This window comes from Tupaia chinensis, unplaced genomic scaffold (assembly GCF_000334495.1).
Source record: "Tupaia chinensis unplaced genomic scaffold, TupChi_1.0 Scaffold000489_1, whole genome shotgun sequence".
Lineage (NCBI taxonomy): Eukaryota > Metazoa > Chordata > Mammalia > Scandentia > Tupaiidae > Tupaia > Tupaia belangeri.
In genome coordinates, this window is record NW_006160001.1 from 6,020,452 (window position 1) to 6,039,518 (window position 19,067).

The 19,067-nt window shown below is 41.1% G+C and overlaps 1 protein-coding gene and 1 pseudogene across 2 annotated transcripts in view; one reads left to right on the forward strand and one right to left on the reverse strand.

Annotated features, from left to right (window-relative positions):
- The first annotated feature begins 1,434 nt into the window (after window positions 1-1,434).
- C1QTNF3 (C1q and TNF related 3) overlaps window positions 1,435-19,067 on the forward strand; it is a 28,634-nt gene continuing 11,001 nt past the window's right edge. Inside the window, exons 1-4 of one of the 2 annotated variants that reach the window (XM_027774865.1) lie at window positions 1,435-1,811; window positions 10,257-10,368; window positions 14,158-14,312; window positions 17,845-17,974. In XM_027774865.1, coding sequence (XP_027630666.1) covers window positions 1,509-1,811; window positions 10,257-10,368; window positions 14,158-14,312; window positions 17,845-17,974 — 700 coding nt within the window. In that variant the 5' untranslated portion in view covers window positions 1,435-1,508. The remainder of the gene's footprint in view (window positions 1,812-10,256; window positions 10,369-14,157; window positions 14,313-17,844; window positions 17,975-19,067) is intronic. The other variant, XM_006156351.2, reaches the window with a different exon arrangement.
- LOC102471741 (U6 snRNA-associated Sm-like protein LSm5 pseudogene) lies at window positions 16,558-16,831 on the reverse strand (annotated as a pseudogene).

Consider the following 19,067-nt stretch of genomic DNA (forward strand, 5'->3'; position numbering starts at 1 on the left):
AGATAGGGCACAGTGGTAAAACACAATGCCCTGTGAGGCTGAACCACAAGGGAAGGTTCTGGGATTGGCATCAGGAGACCTCCCTGAGTACACATGCGTGTGCCCATATCCAGGACTGGCTGAGGCTGGAGGTGGAGTCAGGACTCTTAGAGGTGATGTCTCTCTGTCTCTCTCTCTAATTTATGGAAGAAAAGAAAAGAAGTCCCAGGATCTTGCCAATGTTTATAGGAGAGGGCCAGTGACTTTTTGTTAAGTGAGTAAATGAAGTCATATGTAAGTAGAAGCAATTTTTAATGATAAAGCTACATAAATTCTCTTAATGTATTATCATGAAGGGGTTAGGAATGTCCATTTGCTCTTTGGCTGAATTTGTGAAAGTAAATCTATTAAAATAAAGGAAATGATAACTCCCTTGATTCTGATATATCTAGAAGAGTGTATTTGGGACTCAAACTGTGGTCAGCCATATGGAAGTCCAGTGCCTTTAGCCACCACATCACCTACTGGCCCCGAGAGCCAGACAGACAGAGAGAGACAGAGAGACAGAAAGCGAGAAATCACCCTCCAGGGGGGATGGCCATGCTGCAATCCCTTCTCCTCCATTCTCCTCTCGGGATCTGGGGCATGCACACACATGTTCCTGGCGTGAGTTTAAGCCATCAGGTCCGGGATGCGAACCGCAGCCGACTACGTGGGAGTCCAGCAACATAGCCATTACACTAACTGCTGGTCCCGAGATAACCATCTTTTAACACAAAGCTTGGTGCTGTGTCATCTGAAACAAGTGACTTCGTTACCTTTGATTTAACTGTGGCTTTTGGAAACTCTAGGAAGAAATAAATAAATTCTAGGATGGGGAAATAGCCTTTGCTAAACCCAGAGACTCTGCAGCTGAATTCAGTTCAATGTTTCACCAACTGCTTTCTGCTGCTGGTTGCGGGAAAAGGAAATAAGTTAAAGTGGGTCAAAGTGGGAAAGGGGGGAACTGTACAGCTAGAGAGCAAGAGCTCTCTTGATTGCCCTGAATGGGATCCCACTGCCATTTCAGACAGAATTGATGTAGTGAAGTCCAAATTTCCTGGCAAGCATGAGGGTAGGCTTTTCCAAAAGGCATTTTAGACTGTGAATGCACAGCCTTCCCATGTCTAATCACGAAAGCAAACCCCTGGACACTTGCTCTCTGTTTCCAGCTGTTTGTGTATGTTTTCTTCACACTTGAACAGAACCATGCCAAGGCATGACATTTATGAACCCCACCACCTGGGGCTGTGCGCACAAGTCCGTCCTGCCTTGTGGTGGGGGAACTGATGAATAGGACTGTTCTGCCTGGGAAGGAGGGCTGCTGTCACTCTGGCATGCCTGCAGCCTTATTTATTACACGCCAAAGTATAAAACCACCCGGCCGGCTGCAGCTCTCGTCTCCAGCCCTGGCATTTGCCCGAGGAGACCACGGCGCCTGGAGGCCCCACCATCTTTGCAAGGAGGCTCAGTGGCTCTGTGGGGGAAACATGCTCTGGAGGCAGCTCGTCTTTTGGCACCTGCTGGCTTTGCTTTTCCTCCCTTTGTGCCTGTGTCAAGATGAATACATGGAGGTGAGCGGAAGAGCTAATAACGTGGTGGCCAGGATAGTGCAAAGCCACCAGCAGACTGGCCGTAGCGGCTCCAGGAGGGAGAAAGTGAGAGAGCAGAGCCATCCTAAAACGGGGACTGTGGATAATAACACTTCTACAGACCTAGAATCCTTGAGACCAGATGAGCTACCGTACCCCAAGGTAGATGACCTAGCCCAGATCACCCCATTCTGGGGCCAGGTACTCGAAATTCTCTTCTAAGGATTTCTATGAAAGCTGAATTGAGTTTTGCTGCTGTTGTTCTTTTTTTTTCTGACTAAGATTCTTAGGGTCAATGCTTCCTAAAGGTTTGCTGTGCTGCTGATGGATCTCTTTCTAGACTGCTCTGGGATACAAGAGGGATTGCCATGTCTGTTGGAGGTGGCAAAGATGTGCTGGGATAAAAGCGGCCATGGCATTGTCCCATCAGAAAGGGGGACCTGGCAGCTAGTTTCTCGCTATGCTGGGACCTGATTTCTTTCTTGCTCCGTTGTTGCACAGAGGTCTGTCAACCTTTGTAAGTAGACGGTCGCTATGGATAATTGTTTGCTGATCCATGAGACAGACTTCCTTAATCCTTCCCAGCCAAGAGAAGCTACCCTTTTGAGCTGGTCAAAAGCAATCCGTTTTTAAACTTTGATTTGTGAGTTTCATGTAACATTTCATGTCAGCCCTGGTAATTTGATTTATAGCATTCTGCATTGCCAAACTTTGATGTTCAGCTTGTTTTAAAAAAAAAATCAAAAAATTAAAACAGAAAAAGGTCCGTGTGTATTTAAATGTGAACCTTAAAGTCTGATTTGATGTCTGGTAAGCAGAGAGGATGTGATTTATTTCTTGGGGTATAAAGTCAGCATCTAAGGAGATATCTTTAACTCTTTTAGGGGTATAAAGAAGGAATTGAGTTTGGGTTTCACTGTTATGAATTGCAAATTGGTGAAACTAAACCATTCAGAACAGGAAGAAACAGGTTTGACTTCTATGCATATAGTATCTGAAAACAAATGGGAGGGGTGAAAAAAGTTATTTTGAATTGTATAATCTTGGAATAAATAGGTTTTCTTACAAGAATTGATGGCTTTTATGCATTAAATAAGCCCAGAAAAACTCCTTTTAATTGAAATCTGATTAACAAGCCAAGATCACGCACAGAATTAGCTATAGATCTGGGACTTACCTGGGACTGTTTTCTATTTTCTTTTTAGAGAAAGAGTTTTTGCTGTAGGGGACATGTGCTTATTGGAAACACAGAGAGAGACAGAGAGACAAAAAAGCAAGATATCACCCCCCTGGAGGAATGGCCATGCCACAAGCCCTTCTCCATTTTCCTCTTGGGATTTTGAGCACATACGCACATGCACCTGCACCTGGTGGGAATTTCAAACCACGAGGTCTGGGACTCGAACTGCAGTCAACCATGTAGGAGTCCAGCCATGTAACCATTACGCCATCCGCTGGTCCCTCATCTGAGACTTCTAACTTGACCGCACAATGCAGTTGTCCAAACTGTTTTCTGAGACCATGTCAAGAGAAACTAGTTTCTTGGGGCCAGGTGGTGGCACGGTAGGAATGCAACTAGGTCCACACAGGAGAGGTCCTGGGTTTGCGTCTTGGGACCTTCTTGAACATGCTGAGGGTGTGTTTGGGTGCCTGTGATCCAGACTGGCTAAGATTTGGGTGGATTACAGTATAAAGACTCTGTTGGGAGTGCTTCTCTCTCTCATTGAAGAAATAAGTGGATAAACTTAGAAAGAGAGAGAAACTTATTTCGCTAAGGAGTCACAGAAGAAATGATAACCTCTACATAGGTTGATACATTTGACAGCCACTTTTTTTCCTAGAGGTTTTTGCTATAGGGCGTGTGCACTCATTAGAAAGACAGAGAGAGACAGAGAGACAGAAAGAGAGAAATCAGCCCCCAGGGGGGATGGCCAACCACAATCCCTTCTCCTCTATTCTCCTCTTGGGATTTTGGGCACACACACATATGCGCCTGGTGTGAGTTTTAAGCCACCGATCTAGGACTCGAACCGTGGTAGACTACATGGTAGTCCAGCGACATAGCCATTACACCAACTGCTGGTCCCTGAAAGCCACTTTTAAAGATTGTCTTTTTGGGGACCAGCAGGTGGCATGATGATTAAGGCACTAGACATTCTCACGTAGCTGACAACAGTTCAGGTCCTGGACCTGGTGGCTTGCTTTCTCTCTCTCCTTCTCTCTCTGTGTGTCTCTGGTCAAATTAAAATAAATGAATGAATAAATAAAACTAAGTAAATAGTTCTTTTTTTAAAAGAAATTATTGTCTTTTCATCTGACAATCTTTTGGCTAAAGGGTGAATAATGCTAAGTTCTGTTTCCCTTTGTGGTGAAGATATTTTCCATTTTGACCAATCTTGATCTGAACTTTTCATTTTAATAGATGTTGTTCTTCCTGTTTGTGACAAGGTGAGCCCCCAAGGCAGCAGAGGAGTTATAGGTTGCCACTGGTCATTGTTTTCTGGAAACCGATATCCAGCAGACCACTGAAATCCAAATGACATGCCTACTTCACCTTACCTTCTGGTCCTGAGTTCCTGAAGTATTTTTAAACAAGCCCCAATAGGAGACACTGAGGAGATTCAGTGTCCCTGATATTCAGGAAGTTTTCAATACAATTTCTCTGCCAATGGATGTGGAGATACACATTGAACTTGGGATTGTACTCTGTGCTTCCTTCTTGCCCTGCTTTCCCCGTCCTGCTTCTCTTATCTTAGTCTTCCTTTGTCCTTGTTCACTCCCTCTCTAAGCATTCCCTGTGCTCATACTTCATGCCAAACTTTAGAATCGGACTAAAGATATAAAGATAAACACACCAAGGCAAGACTATAGTGAAGCATAACACAATGCTATAGAGTACTGGTCCTGAATGGGGAAGGTTCAGGGTTCACATCCCATGTGGCATATGTATGTGGATCACAGGTGAAGACTCTGCTGGAGATGCCTGTCTCTCTGACTCTCTCTGCTATCTCTCTCTCAAGTGGAAGAAATAAATAAACTTTAAAAATTGACTCTCTTGAGACTAGTAGATGGTGTAATGGTTACATTGCTGAACTACCATGTAGTTGACTACGGTTCGCGTCCCAGATCTGGTAGCGTGAGACTCATGCTGTGCGTGTGTGTGTGTGTGTGTGTGTGTGTGTGTGTGTGCCCAAAATCCCAGGAAGAGAATGAAGAAGAAGGGTTTGTGGCATGGCCATTCCCCCTAGGGGGTGATTTGTCACTTTCTACCTCTCTGTTTCTCTTTGTGTCTCCAGTGAAAGCATGTGCCCTATGGCAGAAATCTCTCAAACTAACCACCTAACTAACTAACTAACTAAATAAATAACTAAAATTGACTCTCTCTCTCCTATGGAAAAACATGAATAAATAAAATAAATAAAGCATACATAAAAAATGAATAAATAAAATAAATAAAAGATAAGTAAATTAAAATAAATTAAAAGATAATTAAGTTCCTAAATCCAAATCTCAAGGGTTCTAGTGGGGATAAATTTTTGTTAATCTATTAAATCTCATGATAAACAAGGTCAATACACAAAAGCCAGTTGGGGAAGAAGTGTCAGAATGGTGGTAGTCCTAGAGTTGGATCTTAAAAAATGAGACAAAAGATGGGTATCCAGAGCAGGTACGAAAAACAAAAACGTGCCACAGCAAAGGAACTCAAGAGAGCTCTGAGTCTATGTGGCTGGTGCACCTGAGCAGTGCTGGGAGACATCAGAGGACTTCAGTGTGAGTCTGCGAGGATTCTGTTAGCCAGCTAGGGAGCTTAGACTTCACTTGGCTTGCAAAAGTTTTGCTTGTTTGTTCATAGTAGGGCAATTAGGTAATCCCATGTGGGTTTTAGATTGATAACCAGTTGTAGGATTTGTGGTGGATTAGAGTGGGTGGATATCTGGGGTGGACAGGCCACTTTTCCTGGCATTTTCTTCTGCACAGCCTTTGTCATTAACCTTTATCAATGGCCCCTTCTCCTCCTGGATGCTCACCTACCCTTTCTTTGGGTTAGTGACTTCTTTCCTAGAAGTCACTTACTAACAGTAGAGCTCAGTTCTGAGTCATGGCCCTAGGGCCCCACCTACAGAGTGGCTGGAGGTTGTCCTCCCATGCCACTCATTTGCTTGCCTTCTGTATAAAATTCGACCTGATTTTGAGAAGGTACTCATAAACCTAACAGGGTCATAGATAGCAACTACCTATACATAATTTCTCCCTCACCTAGAAGAAACTTCTAAATTAATATATTCCAGCCAAGTTGTTCAGAGTCCATCAAATGACTCATGACCATTGTTCATCTGACAGAACTCTGAAAGGCCAGGTCAGAGAGAGGAACCTGAGATCAACTGTCGTAGGAGGGTTTTTAGGAGGTACCTGCCTATAGTAACCAAAGACTCTCACTGTTTTGGTGGCAGCTCTGTGCTCTTTTTTTTTTTTTTTGGAGTGGTTTTTTGTATAGGGTGGATGAGGTTATAGGGTGCATGAGTTCGCCAGAAAGACAGAGAGAGAGACAGAGAGACAGAAAGCGATAAATCACCCCCCAGGTGGGATGGCCAGGCCGCGATCCCTTCTCCTCCATTCTCCTCTCGGGATCTTGGGCACGCACGCACACGTGCCCAGCGTGAGTTCAAGCCACCGAGTCCGGGACATGAACCGCGGTCAACTACTTGGGAGTCCAGCGAAATAGCCATTACACTAACTGCTGGTCTCCTGGCAGCTCTGTGCTCTTCAGATGCTCCATAGTAGCTTGGCCATGCATCCCAACCCAACCTGGTACCTAGTGACCCCATTTGCTGGAGCTAACTTCTGATCAAATGCTAAACTTTAGAAACAGAATCTGTGCCAGCCAGTGGTGTGGTGGTTCGTGACTGGATCCCACATGGCCAACTGTGCAGTTTGAGTTCTGAATCCAGAGGTTTGAAAAACATGCCATGTATGTGTGCATGTGTGCCCAAAATCCCAAGAGGAGAATGGAAGAAAAGGGATTGCAACGTGGTCATGCCCCTGGGGATGCTCCCTCTCTCTCTCTCTGATGAGTGCATACATCCTATAGCAAAATTAAAACAAAAGAAAAGAAAAATAAAATGTTTCTTTATTATTTGAGAATTTGTAAAATACTTTAATATCTATCTTTGCATCATAGAGTTAGAACAAAAATTCATGACTGCTTTATTCAACCTTTCCTTTAATTTAGCAGACAAGAAAAATTACATCTGCGGAATAGTGGCTTTTTCAAAGTCATACAAAACCAAGTTGGGAATTCTGATTCCAATTCAATGGTTGTTCTAATTCTTAAGCATATCACTATTTCCATTCTATTTTTGCACAAAGTTTCCACTTCAGGAATTTCTAGTATTTCCCTTGTTTCTCCATCCCTAAAATCCATCATTCACAAGGTCTTAGATTTTCCAAGGCTTAAGAAGCTGTATTTCACATTAGCAAAGCCATACCAGGAAATATGGGGCACTTATTCTCAGATTGCAGGTCAGATTAGAGGGTGGGGCAGTGCCATGGTGTCTCTGATTTTTCCCAGTGTCCTGAAATGCCTCATCTCAGACCATTTGTTTGAATTGATTTTCTTTCCTTTACCAGTTCAACAAAAAGAGTTCATAAACTCGGGTACAGCAGTCCTCAGCCTTTTTGGCACCAGGAACCAGTTTTGTGAAAATAATTTTTCCATGTACTTGGGGGTAGGATGGTTTAGGGATGATTCAAATGCATTCCATTTATTGTGTGCTTTATTTCTATTATTGCTACATTACAATATGTAATTATACAACTCACCAAAATGCAGAATCAGTGGGAAACCTGAGCTTGTTTTTCTGCACCTAGAGGAGAGCTCCTATGAGAGCCTAATATCACCTCTGATTTGACAGAAGGCAGAGCTAAGGCAGTAAAATAAGCGATGGGGAGGAGCTATCAATGCAGATGAAGCTTTTCTCACTGGCTGGCCACTTACTCCCTACTGTGTAGCCCAGTTCCTGACAGACCATAGACTGGCACTAGTCCGTGGCCCAGAGACTGGGAACCCCTGCTCTAGGACATGTCTAGGGTTGGGCCTGATTGAATGAAGACATTACTAGGAGTAAGCTCCAAACTGTAGTTCCTAATCACCCAAGACTGCATTCTGAATTGTTGCAGAAAATACTTGGGCTGCACATGCTGTTCTATGGTTTCCCTGAATAGCTTAGCGCAAAATTTGAGGAAAAAGGGATAAGAAACTAAGGACAAAGTCCAAGTCTATTTTTTGGTTATAAATAAGCTAATCAAAGTAAAGTCTAAACGTGTAGCATTGCAGAGGTTTGACCCAGTTTTTTGCTTGGATTTCTAATGCTGGAGAAAACTTGAATTTCAATTTCTTTCTTCCTTCCTCTCTATCTCTTGTCTCTTTTTTCTGTTCTTCCTTTCTTCCCTTTTGTTTTCTCTCTCCCTTTCTTTTGTAATGGTTTCCTTAGCAACACTGTTCTGTATCCAAAAGACCACTGAATTATATAAATATATATGTAGAAAGGTAGAGAGTGAGAGAAAATTGAAAGCAGATTGTCAGTTTAGGTAAGAGTCCAGGTTGTTTTTTTTATTTTTTATTTTTTTGAGAGGTTTTTGCTATAGGGCATGTGAGCTTGCTAGAAAGACAGAGAGAGACAGAGAGACAGAAAGCGAGAAGTCACCCCCCCTCCCCAGGAGATAGCCACACCGCAATCCCTTCTCCTCCATGCTCCTCTTGAGATCTTGGGCATGCACACACATACGCTAGGTGAGAGTCCAGGTTTTATAAGCAAATCTAACTCTTCTGCCAGTCAACTTCCACTAGGTCTCTAGTCCTTTACAGAAGGCACAAATTTTAGAAATTTATCTTTGTAAAAATAAACACTTAACTCAGTGTCATATTTGAGCTTATTTAGTACCCATTATATGCTTATAAATATTAGTCAAACATTAAGATAATCATTTTAAATTTCCACTTGGAATGTGTGAAACAGAACTAGTGTTAAATGCTTTAAAGAAGAAATTAAAGTTATTTCAAGATGTAATCATTTTAAAAACTTATATTGGACTTAATAACAATACCTTCAGTTCTTGAAAATTGGTATGAGAATTTAAATGTTTTCACCACACACACACACACACACACACAGTGATAATTATGTGAGGTGAAGCATAAGTAGATTTACCCATTCCATGATGTATACCTATTTCAAAATAACACATCATTTGTGACAAATATGTACTTTTTTAAGGGAAAGAAAGAAAGCTTATTTATTTATGTATTAAAGTTTTTGTTATAGGGCACAGGCAGTTGCCAGAGAGAGACAGAGAGACAGTGAGAGGGAAAATGAGAAATCACTCCTCCCAGAAGGGATGGCCATGCCACAATCCTTCTCCTCCACTCTCCTCTTAGTTTTTGCCATATGGTGTTTTGGGCATGCATGCAAACGTGCCCAGTCTGTGATTTTTTTTTTTTTTTTTGGAGAGGGTTTTGCGATAGACAGAGACAGAAAGCGAGATCACCCTCCAGAGAGGATGGCCACGCCGCAATCCCTTCTTCTTCATTCTCCTCTCGGGATCTTGGGCATGCATGCACACGTGCCCAATGTGAGTTTTAAGCCACCAGGTCTGGGACGCGAACCATGCTCGACTACGTGGGAGTCCAGCGACATAGCCATTACGCTAACTGCTGGTCCCCCCAGTGTGTGATTTTGAAGCTGCTGGGTCTAGGACTCAAACCATGGTCAACCATATATGAGTCCAGTGCTTTAACCACCACATTACCTGCTGGCTCCAATACACACAATTTTTAGTTGTCAATATATTTGTTTTTAAAACTTTATTTGTTTAGTCAGAGAAAGAGAGACAGAGATAGGAACTCCCAATGGGGTCTCCATGCTGTGATCATTCCCCAGTTTCAGTCTGGTCTGGATCATAGGCATATATATATATATAGCTGGTACGAGGAGGTCCTGAGATAGGAACCCAGGACCTTTCCCATGTGAGTCAAGTTGTATTATCACTGAGCTACTGCTGGCCCATGTTTGTCAATGTAAACAAACAAATGTATTGGACTAAAGAATACTTCATTTCCTAAGGCAAATTAAGTATGTTGTAACTGTTAGAAAAACTAGTGTGACAATTTGGTTTCTAAAAACTCAACCCAGCTCTCACCCCAGTATTATTAATATAGTTAGTGCTTAGTAACTACGTTTGAAGTTGATACTTCTTGTAATTTGAGGATCACCTGCTCAATCTAGCTACATCCAAGGAAACTGGAAGTTGAGAAAGAGAGGAAACTCTTCCAGTCTACTCTGAAGGACTTTCTCAATTAATAGCAAGAGGGCACTTTCCAGAAATACTGTCCTCTCCTCCATCTGCGTCTTCAGGCTTTTCTAAGAATATGCTCTTCTCTTGCCTTTTCATCACTTTTCCTTTATATTGATCTCTTAACTCTCCTTGACCCCTATGCTACTAACAGCTCCATCCCACATCATCTTTTCTGGTGTCGTTGTGGATTGATTAGCATTAAATATATTTGAGGGTCAAGGCTGGGCAAAATTTTAAAGTCCTAATTGCTCACAAGTACCTTTCTTTGAGGCGTCTCTTTCTCTCTCTTTAAAGTCTTCACAAACAGGAGGACTGCCCCCTGACTGCAGCAAGTGCTGCCATGGAGATTATGGCTTCCGAGGCTACCAAGGTCCCCCTGGGCCTCCTGGTCCTCCTGGAATTCCAGGTAAGGATAACCAAGATGTGCTGCCTATCTAACTGCAGACTAGGCTACAATAGGAGACAAAGGCAAACCCAGATGATGCAGGATCACTTGTGTGTGATCTGAAGGTGTGAATGGAAAACCCCAAAGAAGGAGAGTAGAGTAGGGCTTATCAAGTCAGTCTAGATGGAATAGGGTAAACTTTGTAGCATTTATTTTCTATACCACTCACAGAATCCAATGGGCTGTAGGTACCCTGTGGTACTACTTATAGATTCCTAGACTGGAAGATAATTCATCAGTATCAAGTTATGAAACAAGATTATTATTATTATTTAGATTTTTGCCATAGGGTGCGTGTACTTGCTGGAGAGATAGAGAGAGACAGAGAGCAGGAAAGGGAGAATTAATCTCTTGGAGGGGACAGCCATACCACAGTCCCTTATTTTCCATTCTCCTCTTGGGATTTTGGGCCCACATGCACATGCACCCAGTACGATTTTCAAGCCACCAGATCCGGCACTCAAACTGTGGTTGGCCAGGTGGTAATCAAGCACCTTAACCACCACACCACCTGTTGGCTCCAAAACAACTCGATCTTAATTGGGATATTTTTGGTTTCAATATCTCTACCACCTCATGCTTTATATAATACACGTACCTGACTTTCAGGAATATGAAGTGGGGTAGAGAGGAGAGCTATGGCTTGGCTTATAGGCATCTCCATGGTGTCACTCATTAAGTTGCATATCCTTCCATGTGACCCTACATCTAGTTAAGTCCTTGTTCCTTCAACCTCTGTCTCAGAGTCTCTCCATGTCCAGTGGTCTCTAAGTTGACTTTCATGCATCTCTTGGGCTCATGGAAACATTTTTTAGGCTTCAGAACCACACCATGGCATGGGGAATGCACTGTAGCTACACCCTGCCCCTGAAGATCCACAGTTCAGCTTCCTACTCCATGGGGCCCCCAGGCTCATGGTAGTTCAAGGAGCTTGGTGGTACCCAGGACCAACTGAGGGAAGGGAAGCCCAGGTCCCCCACCCTAGGACTCCTAAATCTGTTGGGAGTTTTATTGTCTTCCTCGTCCTCAGGTCAACCCCTGGGTTAGGACCTCTTTGGCCAAAATCCACTTGTTCTCCTCTGAGTTACCCGCACTGATGTTAATGTTTATTTATTATTTTTATTTTTTATTTTTGGAGAGGTTTTTGCTATAGGACGTGTGCGCTCGCCAGACAGACAGAGAGAGACAGAGAGATAGAAAGCGAGAAATCACCCCCCAGGGGGGATGGGCACCCCACAATCCCTTCTCTTCCATTCTCCTCTCGGGATCTTGGGCACGCACGCACACACACACGCCCGGCGTGAGTCTCAAGACACTGGGTCCAGGACGCGAAACACAGTCGACTATGTGGGAGTCCAGCGACATAGCCATTACACTAACTGCTGGCCCCTGATGTTAATGTTTATTGAAGCCATTTAATGTTTTAATACTTTTGAGTGGCTTCTCTTATGAAATCAATTTTATAGTTAAAAGTCCTCTGTTAGCCTTTAAATTACTGGGTTGAAACCTATGTCATTGCCCATCCAGGGCAGCAGTTTGCAGGTGCAGTGATTTGGGATAGAGGAATATTCAAACCCTTCTGAAATCTTTTCACCTTTAAACTCTCTCTTTTTAAAAAAATTATTTTATACACTCAATCTCTGTACATTACTTGGCTTGTAAAGTGAATTTACTCAACACAAATACACCTAACACCAATTTAGGTGAGGATACTATGTACTATACACGTTACCATCAACAGACAACTATCCATTTCTGTGCTCCATAAATGTCTTGCCTCTCTATTTTCTTCTTAATTTCTTTTAAACTATTCTGAGATTATAGGACAGGTTAGATGTTTCCTTGTAGGAAACAGCTTTGCCCCTAAATGCATGAAAACATGCATTTATCCATTTGGAAGGATTAGAAACCAGGTATGCTATCTGATCAAAGGTAGAATGCAAAATAAACACTGAAAGAGCCTGGAACGGAGCAAGTATTTTTTTAAATAAATTATTTTTTTATTTATATATATTTACTATTCATATATTAAATTGCTATACATCATTTAGATTGAGAAGAGCCTTTACTCAGCATGATATACACCTCAGTTCAGCCCAGTTGAGACCACCATACACATCTTTGTCAACAGATAATAAACACTTATCTGTGTCCCACAAGTGTCTTACCTCTCCGTTCCCCGCCCCCCAAATTTCCTACATTCTTCCACTCCCACACTCTATTTCCACTTTGTCTCTAGTGTCCATTATAATTTTTAATACTTTTATGTTCTCCGGTCTTTCAGTCTCTACCATAGTGTGCACATAGTCAATATATGTTAAGTGGAGACATACAATGTCTCTCTTTCATAGCCTAACTTGCTTCACTCAGCAACAAATCTTCCATATTCACCCACTTTCTATCAAATTCCAGGGCCTTGTGGTTTTTTATGACTGAATAGTATTCTGTGGAATATATGTGCCACAATTTTTCAATCCATTTATCTGTTTGTGGACATTTGGGTTGGTTCCATGTCTTAGCAATCGTGAATAAGGCTGCAATGAATATAGGTGTGCAAGTGCTTTTCCAACTGAGTGCCCTCCTGTACTTTGGGTAGATACCCAGGAGTGGAATTGCTGGATCATATGGTAGTTCTATTTGAAAGTCTTTGAGGAACTTCCATATCATTCTTCACAGTGGCTGGACCAATTTACGTTCCCATGAACAGTATAGGAGTGTCCCCTTTCACGACATCCCCTCCAGCATTTATCATTATTTGTTTTTTTAATCTTCACCATTCTGACTGGGGTTAGGTGATATCTCATTCTGGTTTTGATATCCTTTACAATGAAGTATGTTGACCATTTTTTCATATGCTTTTTGGCTGTTCATATGTCTTCCTTAGAGAGTTGTTTATTCAGCTCATTTTTCCGTCTTATAACTGGGTTAATCATTTTCTTCTAGGTAAGCTGCTTGAGTTCCCTGTGTATTCTGGTTATCAGTCCCTTATCTGAGGCACAGTTAACAAAAATTCTCTCTCATTCTGAGGGTTGTCAATTCACACTAATTACAGTGTCCTTTGCTATGCTATTACTCCTTAATCTGATGTAATCTCACCTGTCTATTTGGGGGATTATTGCGGAATTATATTTAGCAAAGCTAAAAATAAGAAAGAGATATGGGAATCATCTCTTGGTGGCCAAGTGAGGAGTATAATTGTTGTCCAACTCTTGCTTTCAAAATAATTGTTAGGATGTTTTTATTAATGAATTTACCTTTCCTCTAGTTGTAAATGATACATATCCTTTCTAGAAAACTTCAGAGGCAGAGAAGCGTATAGAATGACATTAAAATTTACTCACATTTCTTCTACTCTAAAAAATAAAAAAACACTGTAAATTTTTCAAGTAGTTTATTCTAGTTATTTTTCCCCATAGAAGAATATATACATGTATATTATATAAGAAAAATAGTATTACGCTATCCCTATTATTTATTGTTTTTTAAATTTAACAATATCATGAAGTTTATTCTATATCATAAAATATTTTATTTATATATATGTGTACATATATACATACATTTTTTTTTTACATGAGAAAGTGAGAGAAAGAGATCCCATTTGATGTTACCCCTTCACTGTATTTGGGAATATTTCAAATGGTCTGCTCGAGTTTGAATATTTTTGAAGAAAGAGCTGTGTTTGTCTAGAAATAGATGGTGAGTATAAGTGACTGGGATTTCTCATGCAAAGATGTCTGGTTGTTTAAGGAAACCATGGAAACAATGGCAATAACGGAGCCACTGGCCATGAAGGGGCCAAGGGTGATAAAGGAGACAAAGGTGACCTGGGGCCTCGAGGAGAACGGGGGCAGCACGGCCCCAAAGGAGAGAAGGGCTACCCGGGAATCCCGCCAGAGCTGCAGGTAAGCCATCTTTCTTGCCTAAGAGGCACCAGGGAGGTGAAGGTTTGAGGGCTGCACTAAGCCTTTGCTACCCTGAATAAATCTGAATTTCACTTTATTTATCTACATCACAAGATGTTCACTTAAGGTCCATTGCTGTCCAAACAGGGTTTGAGGCCATTCTGAGGGAGGAGAGAAATTTATAAAGTGTGAAATTCAACTCCCTCACAGGAACAGATACAAACCCGGCTCCTATTTTGTGAATGAGAAGATAGGTCAAAGGGTTTTGGCCAACTTGAATATGTAAACTTTTAGATGTATGAATGGAATGGTGAAAATCTATTTATAGTATTTTACTTATTAATTTTGTTACATTTACATATTTAAGTCACATAACACAGACATTATATATTGTTTCCTATTAGATTTTATGATAACTTTTTTTTTTAAGTTTATTTATTTCTTGGGGGAGAGACAGTGCATAACTTTTTTTTTTAAGTTTATTTATTTCTTCGGGGAGAGATACTGTGGGGAGGTATTCTTGACAGGTCTCGCCACACTACAATCCCCCTTTCCAGGTTTCCAGCCAGTCAGGATGCCAGGTGTGCCCAGCATGTTCAGATTGACCTGGGATCCAAACCCAGGACTCCCACATGGCTTCAGTATTGTGCTGAGATGCCCTACCACTGCACCATAGCTGGGACTGTGGAACAACTTTTTTTTTTTTTGCCAGTGAGTACATGTACTCACCAGAGAAAGAGAGAGAGAGAGAGAGAGAGAGAGAGAGCGAGCTTGAGAGAAAGGAAGAAAACACCCTCTATGGGGCATAGTCATGCCACAATCCCTTCTCTTCCTTATCTCCCTTTTGTGGAGACTTTGGTCAAGTATGCACATGTGCTTGGGTGTTTTTCAAGCTGCTGGGGCCAAGCTTTGAACTATGTAGTTGACCATGTGGGATCTACCTGCTATAGCCACCAGGTCCGGGTTGGCTTGAACAATCTTTATTTAAACTTCTGTTATCAGTATCTTTCTTTCTTTCTCTTTTTCTTTCTCTCTTTTCTTTTTTTCTTTCTCTCTCTCTCTTTCTTTCTTTCTTTCTTTCTTTCTTTCTTTCTTTCTTTCTTTCTTTCTCTTTCTCTTTCTCTTTCTTTTAGGTTTGCTATAGTGCAGGTGTGCTTACTGGAGGAAGAGAGAGAAGAGGGAGGAAGGAGAGAGAGGGAGGGAGAGAGACAGAGAAAGAGAGTGAGAAATCACTCTGCAGAAGAAGTACGACCACACTGCAATCCCTTTTTTTTCTTATTCTCCTCTAAGGATTTTGAGCACACACACACATGGAAGCAATGTTTTCCAAGCTGTCAGATCTGGGACTCAAACCACACAGTCAGCCATGTGGGATTCAGCCATCTTAACCACTATGCCACTGACTGGCCTGACTGTCTTTTCTATCACTGGAGACACTTCGTTTTTAGTTATTCACTCGCAGTTTCTCAGATCGTATCCATTTCAGAATGATGTTTTTTTATTTCATTTATAAGGTTATATTTTATTCTGAGCTCAAATACTCACTTATCTATTTTTTATTTCTCTTTTGAATGATTTTCAAAATTCCTGTTGCAACAACACATAAAGTATTTGTAACTAGTCCCAGGGATGGGTACTAACTTTAAATGACTTCCCAGATCCTCCTAATCTAAATTTACTGTTCCAAAAGGACATTTTTTATACAAAATTATGCCCAGAAATTCTTGCTTTTCAATATTTCTATGGATTGCTAATTTTACTAAACCTTCTAAGAATTTTTTTTTGATAATCGCAAACATTCCCTTTTGCCTTTTAAAGATTATCCCAGGATTTTCAGAGGATGTTCAAGCAACTTATTTTATAGAAAGCTAACACACATCTTTTGGGGTAAAATAATGCATTTTAACAAAATTAAATGTTTAACTAAGATTTCTCAGATCCTAATGTACTTACAGAGAACTTTATTCAGATTTTTCCCAGTGTTAATTGATAACAAACTAGTTTTCCTTTTCTTCTTCTTCTTTTTCTTTTAACAGAAACTTCATTTTAGTCTTCAAAAAACAAACTTTTCTTCTTTTTCCAAAATAATCATGATTAACTTACAAAAATGAGTATACATCTTCAAAGCATTTCCCTTTAACAGGGAACAGCTTTACAGATTCTAAACATGAAAAGGTTTAAAAAAATTCTTTTTTGTTGCCATTATAAGACAAAACAGAATCTAGCATGAGTCTAGGATATCCACTCATACTTCAGGTCCTTCTCCTCCAGGAACCGGCATTGTTGCATTATTTCCATTTAGCAAAATCTGATCTAATTTAGTAATCCTTCTTCCTTCTGGTGCGATTTCAAATTCAGTGACATCTTCCAGTACCATGTTGACAGTCATCAAATCCTAGACATGTACCAACAATTTCCTTATCACTTCTCATCACAGTGTGAATTCTTGATCCTATTCATCTGTACACAAGCTCTAGCTGCAGCAGGTGTGATGGGTTCATAGGAGCGTTAGTGGCCATGGTTACATCAGAAGTGGCCTGGATCCTTCGAGGCCTGGCTTCCTTTTCTTTTTTAATGAAACAGTGAGAGTGAGAGCAAGAGACATATTTTTGACAGGGTCTTGCCATGTCACAGTCTTCCTACCCCAGACTCTCAGTTAGCTCTCGAACCAAACTTGGGCCTCTGTGTGGCGCCCAGGCTCACAAACTGAGGCACTATCTACGTGCCACTGAGCGGGCCTCTGGTCACAGAATTGTAATATTTTAAAAGCATTTCGAGCCCAGTTGTGGTGGTACAGATAGTAGCATAAGGATATGCAGTACTGGAAGCCACGTGGCTGATGATAGGTTTGAATCCTGAGTCAGCCTGAAACAAACTACCCAAGATTTTAACTAGATGGGGAAAAGCGATGGCATGATGCTATGTCAACAAACTGCCACGTAGTTGACTGTGGTTCGAGTCCTGGACCTGGGGGCCTTAAGCTCATGCTGGGCACATGTGCATGCGTGTCCAAGATCCTGAGAGGACAATGGAGGAGAAGGGATTGTAGCATGGCCATCGCCCACCCCATCTTGCCCCCCAGCCATGAGGGGGGATCATTTCTTTCTTTCAGTCCATCTCTCTCTGTGTTTCTGGCAAGCACACATGCCCTATAGCAAAACCTACCTTCAAAAAAAAAAGAAAAAAGATAAAAAGATTTTAACTAGATGGATAGTTGAGGGGAGGGGGGTCACAGTCTGACAAGACACTGTTGAAGGTACCTGTCTCTCTCCCTCTCAATAAAATAAACTTTTAAAAAAAGACTCACTTTCTTTGAAACATATGTTCAGAACTGTTGATATATATATTATCATTCCAGGTACTGTGTAGCATAAAAATATTAGAAATTATGATCATTTATTTACTTTTTTCATAGATTGATGTTTGTTATTTCTTATCTTGTCATTACAAGATAAGTTGAAATAAACTTACCTGTATAAAAATTTTGTTTACCATAAATTGCCTGTCAGTTGATCGCCACCTCTTTCCTTAGATTGCGTTCATGGCTTCTCTGGCAACTCACTTCAGCAATCAGAACAGTGGGATTATTTTCAGCAGTGTTGAGACCAACATCGGAAACTTCTTTGACGTCATGACCGGTAGATTTGGGGCCCCAGTATCAGGTGAGATGTAAAAATAAGTGAATGATTGAATAGTAATGAATTAACCTAGAAATCATAAAGAGAAGAAAGAAAAAAGGACTGAGGGAAAAAAAGCAAGAAGGAAGGGAGGAAAAGACCTAGGGAGGGAGGAGGTGGGGAGGAAGGGAAAAAAGGAAAGAAGGAAGGATTGGGAAGGGCACAAAACAAGAAAGACACTAAAGTAGTTAAGAATTCTTTTCGATTCAGGTTAAAACAAGAAGTTTATATAAATTTCTGTTGGATTTCAAAGTGAGTGAATTGGAATTGGATAATACAAAAACACTTTTAAAATTGATCGCCATGGCTATTAAGAGTATTAGCTCATTTGAACTGAGCCAATTAGTCACTAAGAGAGCATAGTTATGTGTAATTTTTTATTTAAAAATTTGAGTAGGTAATATATTTATATATATAAAAAGCCAAAACTGTCAGTTTATGAAAGTATATTATGAAAGTGTATCTTTCTTTGTTTTATGAAATCTATCATACTCTATGTCCGGACTGAACATTGCTTTATAAAATAAAATGCAGTATGTTTTAGAAATCTTTCCTTATTATTATGTCATTCTTTTTTTTTTTTTTTTGGAGAGATTTTTGCTATAGGGCACGTGTGCTTGCCAGACAGACAGAGAGAGACATAGAGACAGAAAGCGAGAAATCACCCCCCAGGGGGGATGGTCACGCCGCAATCCCTTCTCCTCCATTCTCCTCTCAGGATCTTGGGCACGCATGCACACACGCCCGGCATGAGTTTTAAGCCACCAGGTCCGGGATGCGAACCGTGGTCGACTACGTGGCAGTCCAGCGACATAGCCATTACGCTAACTGCTGGTTCCCTGTCATTCTTTTTATAGCTGGAAGTACTATTTTCTTATTTATTTATTTATTGTTAGACAATGCGCACACTTGCCAGAGACAGAGAGAAGGAGGCAATGAGGGGGGAAGAGAGAAAGAGAGAGGAAGAACCTCCCAGTTGGGCAATGGCCATTTTGCAATCCTTTTTCCTCCATTCTTCCTTCTTGCCAAGATTTTGGGCATATGTACACATATGCCTTCATGTTTTCCAAACCACTAG